Source organism: Garra rufa, chromosome 6 (assembly GCF_049309525.1).
Source record: "Garra rufa chromosome 6, GarRuf1.0, whole genome shotgun sequence".
NCBI classification, from domain to species: Eukaryota; Metazoa; Chordata; class Actinopteri; order Cypriniformes; family Cyprinidae; genus Garra; species Garra rufa.
This window is the reverse complement of record NC_133366.1, coordinates 27,930,306-27,938,943: the sequence shown is the minus strand read 5'-3', so window position 1 is coordinate 27,938,943 and position 8,638 is coordinate 27,930,306. Positions and strand designations below refer to the sequence as shown.

The 8,638-nt window shown below is 38.5% G+C and overlaps 2 protein-coding genes across 2 annotated transcripts; one reads left to right on the top strand and one right to left on the bottom strand.

Moving 5' to 3' along the window:
- Positions 1-540: 540 nt before the first annotated feature.
- Positions 541-4,946, top strand: LOC141337376 (ubiquitin-conjugating enzyme E2 A-like). The gene is made up of 6 exons (XM_073843189.1): positions 541-695; positions 967-1,047; positions 1,302-1,327; positions 1,797-1,886; positions 4,192-4,280; positions 4,366-4,946. Exons 1-6 carry the CDS (start codon positions 652-654, stop codon positions 4,492-4,494), a joined length of 459 nt encoding a protein of 152 aa, XP_073699290.1. The 5' UTR covers positions 541-651; the 3' UTR covers positions 4,495-4,946.
- A 121-nt stretch (positions 4,947-5,067) lies between these two features.
- On the bottom strand, positions 5,068-7,580 carry LOC141337366 (inhibitor of growth protein 1-like). Its single transcript, XM_073843172.1, has 2 exons — positions 7,232-7,580; positions 5,068-6,119 (listed from the first exon to the last, which is right to left on the bottom strand). Exons 1-2 carry the CDS (start codon positions 7,365-7,367, stop codon positions 5,383-5,385), a joined length of 873 nt encoding a protein of 290 aa, XP_073699273.1. The 5' UTR covers positions 7,368-7,580; the 3' UTR covers positions 5,068-5,382.
- Positions 7,581-8,638: the final 1,058 nt, after the last annotated feature.

The following is an 8,638-nucleotide window of genomic DNA, read 5'->3' as shown; positions in this document are numbered from 1 at the left end:
ATAAGTGTGTGTGTGTGTGTGTGTGTGTGTGTGTGTGTACTGTGCAGGATATCTGCATATATTTTAAAAGTTACTTTTTACAGCATGCCATGTCTGAAACAAAGACAGGTCGTGTTGCACAACAAAAGATGAATTTGATTAGCAAACTGTTCCCATGGGAAGCTGATAAGCCCACTTCGGCTTCCTGTCTCACGTGTTTTGACACACGGGTGTCACCTGTCTTCTGCGTCGACCTTTACTGCGAGGCCTACAACGTCATTAGCGCTCCGCCTGTAACACATGGATCTTCGATTTTATACCTCGAAAAGGGGGTGGGGCCAACATTTTTAACCCATGTAACTGGTCTGATAAACTAAATACAGCAGCATACATATATTAAATTAAATCACAAATGTTACATTTGTAGATCATTTAAATGGTAAGAGTTATTTTGAATGGCAATCTACGTTATTAACGAAGTTCCATATATTGTAAATAATTTTCCACCCCCACACGTATGACAGTGGTATCGTCTCTATTCCGTGTTGAAATCCTCCAAGCTGAGCCGAAAAGCAAATTCCAGTCGAAGACCTTTTAGAAGAAGGATAAAGGCACTTATTATTAGACATTTTACAACAAAAATTTATATCCGATACTGGTACAGTTTTAGCAATGTCCACTCCAGCGCGAAGGCGACTCATGAGGGATTTTAAAAGGTGAATCATGAAAAAAACAAATATGAGGAGCTGTTGTTTCCTTGAGCCCGGATGTACCTTTTACAGACCGGAGAATTTAGAAGGGAACTATTTTGATCGCAGGAGATGTTAAAAAAGTTCTTTGTCGTATCCGACAGATTTAATTTAAGTAAAACGGTAGATCTGTTAAATATCGTATTTAAAAATAAAGTTATTTGTTTTGTGTTTGTTTGGTCCTAAGCTTGCTAATCTAAACAGGCTCCCTTATTTGTTTTAATTATAAACACAACAGACTTCAAGAGGATCCTCCAGCTGGTGTTAGCGGTGCTCCCTCAGAAAACAATATCATGGTATGGAACGCAGTGATATTTGGGTAAGTGCTTCTTGTGAACAGGTTTGTGCTGTGGACTAAACCAAGTGTAGCATCTTTCTAGGTTCACGTTTCTTTAGTCTGAAACTCGAGCATTTTGTCAACACTTCAGGTGGCTCAAAAGCCGTCCTTTGGTGCTTGTCTTGACAAGTCTACCTGTGTGTTTTCAAGCACTTAAACTAAAAGCAAAAGATGACGTGGTGGCCGCCTTACTGTGGTTATCCAAATGTGACCAAATGTCATTATTGTTTTCACAGGCCAGAAGGAACTCCCTTTGAAGATGGTAAATATAAACATTACTTCTATAGACCTTTTTCTTGAACACGGAAGTAAGTCCGACTCTTAACTGAAAGAATGCTTGGCATTTCCGGTCTGCATTGTTTCTAGTCAATTTAGGGTATATTCCGAGCTAATAAACTAATGTTAAACATATTAAAATGTTTTTAAAAAGCACATGGCTCCATAGCGCCATCACTTGGCAATGTCGCAATGAGCGTCATTTGTCAGTGCCTCACTTTAATAAGTGTGTAGATGACACGAAGCAGCGGAAGGTAGCTACATTAAAAACAGATGGACGCTATTTGAATGGGTTCCTATGGAAACCGGAACAGAAAAGCATTCAATCTGACGTTAGAATTCGTAATGGCGGCGCTCACCGTTTACTCAGGAAAAAGGTCTAAAAATAGTCCATAAGTTCTAGAAATTCAAGGCCTGTATTTTGTATTCATGCTTCATTCCTGTTTTTGTTATAGGTACATTCAAATTGACTGTAGAATTCACAGAAGAATACCCAAACAAACCACCCACAGTCAGATTCATCTCAAAAATGTTTCATCCTAATGGTAAGATTTAGTTTTTTTTGTTTGTCATCATTTGTCATTCAGAATCAATATTATGGCAGTTTAAAATCTGTCTTTTTGACATGGCTTAAGGGAATAGTTTGCCCCAAAATGAATACTTCCAAAAAAGGAACTCACCCTCAGGCCCTCAGGATCTAGATGAGTTTGTTTCTTCATAGAAACTAATTTGGAGAAATTTAGCATTGCATCTCCTGCTAACTATTGGATCCCCAGTGAATAGATGCCATCAGAATGACAGTTCAAACAACTGATGAAAACCTCCCAACAACAATCCAGTCCATAAATAAATGTCTTTAGAAGTGAAAAGCTGCGTATTTGTAAAAAAAAAAAACAAAAACAAAAACAAATCCATCATAGAGATGTTTTTTAGAGATGTTGTATGTTGAGATCTTCAAACTTTTGCTTCCAGCCAAAATACAAGTTCTTTATTAAATATTTGGCTTCCTCCAGTAAAAAGTTGGAATCAGGAGAGAAATATACAGTCGTGGCCAAAAGTTGAGAATGACATGAATATTGGAAATTGGAAAAGTTGCTGCTTAAGTTTTTATAATAGCAATTTGCATATACTCCAGAATGTTATGAAGAGTGATCAGATGAATTGCATATTCCTTCTTTGCCATGAAAATTAACTTAATCCTGAAAAAACTTTCAACTGCATTTCATTGCTGTCATTAAAGGACCTGCTGAGATCATTTCAGTAATCGTCTTGTTAACTCAGGTGAGAATGTTGACGAGCACAAGGCTGCAGACTTGACATGTTAAAAGGAGGGTGATGCTTGAAATCATTGTTCTTCCATTGTTAACCATGGTGACCTGTAAAGAAACGTGTGCAGCCATCATTGCGTTGCATAAAAATGGCTTCACAGGCAAGGATATTGTGGCTACTAAGATTGCACCTAAATCAACAATTTATAGGATCATCAAGAACTTCAAGGAAAGAGGTTCAATTCTTGTGAAGAAGGCTTCAGGGCGTCCAAGAAAGTCCAGGAAGCGCCAGGATCGTCTCCTAAAGAGGATTCAGCTGCGGGATCGGAGTGCCACCAGTGCAGAGTTTGCTCAGGAATGGCAGCAGGCAGGTGTGAGCGCATCTGCACGCACAGTGAGGCCAAAACTTTTGGAAGATGGCCTGGTGTCAAGAAGGGCAGCAAAGAAGCCACTTCTCTCCAAAAAAAACATCAGGGACAGATTGATCTTCTGCAAAAAGTATGGCGAATTAACTGCTGAGGACTGGGGCAAAGTCATATTCTCTGCATCCTGAGACCATTCATGTGTGGGGTTGCTTCTCATCCAAGGGAGTGGGCTCACTCACAATTTTGCCCAAAAACACAGCCATGAATAAAGAATGGTACCAAAACACCCTCCAACAGCAACTTCTTCCAACAATCCAACAACAGTTTGGTGGAGGACAATGCATTTTCCAGCATGATGGAGCACCGTGCCATAAGGCAAAAGTGATAGCTAAGTGGCTCGGGGACCAAAACGTTGAAATTTTGGGTCCATGGCCTGGAAACTCCCCAGATCTTTATCCCATTGAGAACTTGTGGTCAATCCTCAAGAGGCGGGTGGACAAGCAAAAACCCACTAATTCTGACAAACTCCAAGAAGTGATTATGAAAGAATGGGTTGCTATCAGTCAGGATTTGGCCCAGAAAATGATTGAGAGCATGGCCAGTCGAATTGCAGAGGTCCTGAAAAAGAAGGGCCAACACTGCAAATACTAACTCTTTGCATAAATGTCATGTAATTGTCGATAAAAGCCTTTTAAACGTATGAAGTGCTTGTAATTATATTTCAGTACATCACAGAAACAACTGAAACAAAGATCTAAAAGCAGTTTAGCAGCAAACTTTGTGAAAACTAATATTTGTGTCATTCTCAACTTTTGGCCACGACTGTACACATATCAAGCATCATTTACAAGCATAAACAGTTCTAAATAAATATGTTGGTGGATTTTGATATGAGAGGACAACAGGTGATGGATTTATTATAGATTATGGACTTGTATTTTAGTCAGAGAAAATCTGCTTCTTGCAAACACTGTTCACTTCATAAGCCATTAATTGAGAGTCTGGAGTTGTGTGAATTATATTTTTATCAATTGTTTTGACTCTTACTCTGACGGCACCCATTCACTGCAGAGGATCCACTGGTGAACAAGTGATGTCATACTAAATTTCTCCAAATCTTTCTCCTATTAAGAAGCAAAATAAATTTAACAAAAGTATATAAGCAACATTTTTTTTGGGGGGTGATGTATTCCTTTAACAACCTCTTTATCTTTCAGTATATGCAGATGGAAGCATATGTCTTGACATCTTACAGAACCGTTGGAGTCCAACTTATGACGTGTCATCAATTCTTACCTCAATCCAGGTAAAATATTGCTTTTTACCATTATAAGTGTAAATGTAAATCAGAACGCGGGTTAATCATCATGTTTTCTGTTGATTTCCCCCAGTCTTTGCTTGATGAACCAAACCCTAACAGTCCAGCTAATAGCCAAGCAGCTCAACTTTACCAAGAGAACAAACGGGAGTATGAGAAGCGTGTGTCCGCTATTGTCGAGCAGAGCTGGAGGGACAGCTGACCTTACACTGCAAAGCACAGAACTTTGTGTGATTAGTTTAGTTGAGTGAATTGTGAGGAAGTTTTTTTTTTCTCTTTTCCCCCCTCTCTATCTCATACCGATCTAATGCACTTTAATCAAATTCCGTCCCTTTTTTCCTTGGAGAACTTGTGGTCAGCCAATATCACCTGTTCATTTTCTGTTTAAAAAGTGACATACATTGGTCAGCCCAGATACCTGGACTATATGATGATGTATCCAAGGGCCATTTTTTTTTCAAGAAGAACCAAACTGAATGGACAAGGTGCTGGCCTGCCATCCTTGAAATGTCCATGCCCCAGTTGGAACTGATGACCCTGTTATGCTGTTTTTGTGTGTTCTGTTACATGCCTGAAAGTGTGTGGTTTTTTTCTATTCCAAATGTTATTGATTGCCTCGTGTACTATATTATAATACACTTTGAATTTCGTGTACAGGACCTGCGTATGATTAGTTTGTTGTCTTTACTTTTTGTTTGATGTTTAGAAAAAACAATTTATCAAAACAAGAATAGTAATTTTAACCACATAACATTTCTGTTAGCTGTACATTTTTCAAACACATTTATTTTAGAGTTTTTATAAGATACACTCTCACACACACTAGCCACATGCTGCATGAGACCAACAAAGAAAGCTCATTCACATAAACGCTGCAACATACCACACGACTAAATATGAAATACCCATTTATATTAAATGCTCTGTGAAAATAACAATTAAAAAATAATAATTTCTGCCTCTCAGAGAGCAGTGGAGTCAAGCCCTCGGATGGTACTTCTTAAAGTGATTATCTGAAACAAGTCTCCAGATGAAACAGAACACAAAGATGAGCATAAATCCAAAGTTGTTTGAGGTCAGCCAATATAGGCTACCTGTTGTATGCCCTCTCCTTTTTTGCTTTTTCCAAGGCTTTGTCCATGGTCTTCTCTGTGTCTCCCCTACACTTTGGACAATACCACTTCCCTTTGGGTTTGTGATTAAGCCCAACACATGAGAAATGGAACCATTCAATTGGACATTCGTCATTATCACAACCAATCATCTCCCCAAATGACACCTGCTCACACAGGCAGTAAGTAGGCTCATTCGGATCAATAGGTAGATCTGTAGGTGAAGGCTCTCTTTCAGTTTTGGCTTTGGACCTTTTCTTCTTCTTTGAGGTTTTATTCAGCTTTTCCCTGACAGTGCTGCCGGTCCCTTCATCAGGGTTAACTTTAGAGATGTTTTCCTGAGTGTCATTATTATTGTTTTTCTGACGTCTGGAGCGCTTGTTGGCTCCAGAAAGCCTTTCTGTGGAACCAAGGGGTTCCTCTCTTCGTTTCTCCTCCTCTCTTCTCTTGCTGGGTGTAACGGAAGCTATGGTAGTAGCTGTCATGTTTTCTTGGGGTTCATGTCGGGGTTCTAGAAGCTCAGCAAGACTGTCCACTTGCCTGCTACGATTCTCCACCAATTCCACCATCTGACTAGCAAGTTGGATCTTCTCATCACCCAGCTCCTGACTTCGGATAAGGGCTCTCTGGATACACTGCAGCAAGCGCCTTTGTTGGATAGGGTCCTCTTCCTGGCAATGTTTCTCATAGGCCTCATCTAATTCTTTGAGGAGTTCTGTAATTACACAAAAATATTTATTGTGAATGTAATATCTAATTATAAATATCTTACTCTTTGTAAATTATGACAACTATTATTTTTGGGTGAACTATTCCTCTAATGCAATCTTTATGTATACTTCAAATGTACTTAACCTTGAAGTTTAACTTTCAGTATGAAATTTGTTTCCACTGGCTGGTAAACACCAATCCCTACTTAAAAATAGCAAATCGAGATCCGCCCATGCAATATTCAAAAACCAATCACACTCTATGAACTCGCCTGAATGGACCTAAATGGGCGGATTTAATATGAATTGACAGTTTCTTCCAACCAACTGCAGTGCTCTGAAGCCCGAAATGTTTCCCACAGAAAACCAATCAAAAACCAAATGAGGTGGAGCATGTGTGCTACCGTAATAAAAAAAAGCAGTTGTGTACGTTACATTCTCATTTCTACACTAATCCAATGAGCTGCGTACTTCATCTGACAACAAAATAAACGCACATGCACAAAATACAAACCCAGCGAGTAAGAAAGAAGACTAAAGCAGCATATACTGATGATTGGCAATTTTCTTTTACCCTAGCCATTTTTTTTTAAACACAAGATCTGACCTAATATAGAAGACGGCCACATACAATAGGCAGCAAATAAATGTAAAACATAAGTAAACAACTGCAATCACAAATCGATTTTCTGTTTCTGTTGGTTTTATTTTTTTAATCGCAGAGTAGAATTAACTATTGGGATTTTAATTTTTCGTTGGTATATGATGACACCATCTGGAATTGTAGCTGCAAATCTGACATCATATTCCAGTAATTCAAGAATTGACCAACCCAAAAGACGCAAAACGACCGACAACAAAGTAGAAAGAAACAAATGAAGTCAGCCGCCATTTCCGAAATTGTTGCGATTTGTCACGAGTGAGTGTTTTGTTATGTCAAATGTATACTCTAAAAATCATAATGGCAACAAAAAACAGTGTATGAAAACGAATCACTGACTTCAAGATGTCTACTAAACAGAGCTATTGTTTCGCAGTGCAATTCCTATAATGCGAACATAAATTCCACAACAGGAATATGAACACAAACAAGCGTATAACTGAGAAAAAAGGTTACCTTGATATTTGGCGTCAATTTCTCTCATAAGAGACACATTTCTTTGTAGGTCGAAAGGTAAAGACTCAACCAAGTCCAAGTATTCTCCAACATAGTTAGCGATGTGTAGTGGGTCCCAGCTGGTAGTATTCAACATTTTAGTTGCGATTTTCTCTGTTAGATTTGTAGGAAGAAATCGTTCAAATGACCAGAGACAAAATGCATCTATTCGGTCAGAATAATCCTTGGCAAACTGTACAGACCACAAACATCGTTCACATTAACGTGTACAATACAAACAAATTATATGCATAAGATTGTTGTCCATTTTATTTTAAAGTGACAATATTCCAGTGTCGCAATACTTGACTCGAGCGTAGTTTCAAACATTTGGGAAGAGTAAATCATGTGCGCATGCGTCAATATGGTAAAAGACTCTCCATGTATACACCACACTGTATGGGCTGCCGTGACTTGCTTTTCCTATTCATACTGTGCTTTTCACAATTGTTCCACTCGTGATTATATGTCACCTGTATATTACAGAGTGGATTTCTGAATCCACTGGAAATGGCTGAAAGGACAAATAAACACTGTGGTTGTAAGCAGATCCTAAGCAAGAGAAACGCACATGAGAGAACGTATTAACGATATTGTTTTTGCCCTTTTACTAAATTGATTTTGTTACATTTTGCGGTAAATTGTGCACTGCGAGTAGCATTTGTAAACATTTTCGTTCATGTGTAGCATATGTAGCAGATAACATTATGCGGGGTGGAGCTATTTCTTGTATCACATGCGAACTCCTCCCACATAAAAATACAGTCTCCGTCTTTACTAAAAACATTTAGACTACACTTATAGAGTTACTAAATTTGTGTTACCGAATTTGTCATTTGGACTGGTGGAACATATTCGTGAGTACTGCAGTAATGTAATTTTTCATGTTAGCGTCATATTAAAGGGTGAATTTCAAACACATGCGAGCATCCACTATGGTCTACTCCACATGTGTCAGACTCTGGTCCTGGAGGGCCACTGCTCTGGAGAGTGTAGCTTCAACCAGATCAAAAACACCTGCCTGGAAGTTTTCTGAAAGCCTGATTAGCTGCTTCAGTTGTGTTTAATTAGGCTTGGAGCTAAACTCTGCAGTACATTTAACACTCCTGAATTTAACACTCCTGCTTTACTCCCTTGTTGAATGGAATCAAGATATGGAATTCCAAAAAGTATGCTATAAAAAAAAGGAATTGATTCTGATTTTGAACAAATGTTTACAAATAGAACCAGAAATATAAGGCAAGGAATGGTGAGCAAAGGTGAAGAAGAAATGTAAATGATCACATAAAACAAGCAGAAAAATACATACATCCTCGCAATTTATCAAAAACAACAGAAAAAGAAATAGGGACAGTAAAAGGGTGTGTG

Coding starts and splice junctions, on each gene's coding strand:
- LOC141337376 (XM_073843189.1), top strand. CDS start 652: ATGTCCACTCCAGCGCGAAGGCGACTCATGAGGGATTTTAAAAG. Junction 696..966: donor CTCATGAGGGATTTTAAAAG/GTGAATCATGAA, acceptor TAAACACAACAG/ACTTCAAGAGGATCCTCCAG. Junction 4,281..4,365: donor CAATTCTTACCTCAATCCAG/GTAAAATATTGC, acceptor GATTTCCCCCAG/TCTTTGCTTGATGAACCAAA.
- LOC141337366 (XM_073843172.1), bottom strand. CDS start 7,367: ATGTTGAATACTACCAGCTGGGACCCACTACACATCGCTAACTATGTT. Junction 6,120..7,231: donor AATTGACGCCAAATATCAAG/GTAACCTTTTTT, acceptor GTGTAATTACAG/AACTCCTCAAAGAATTAGAT.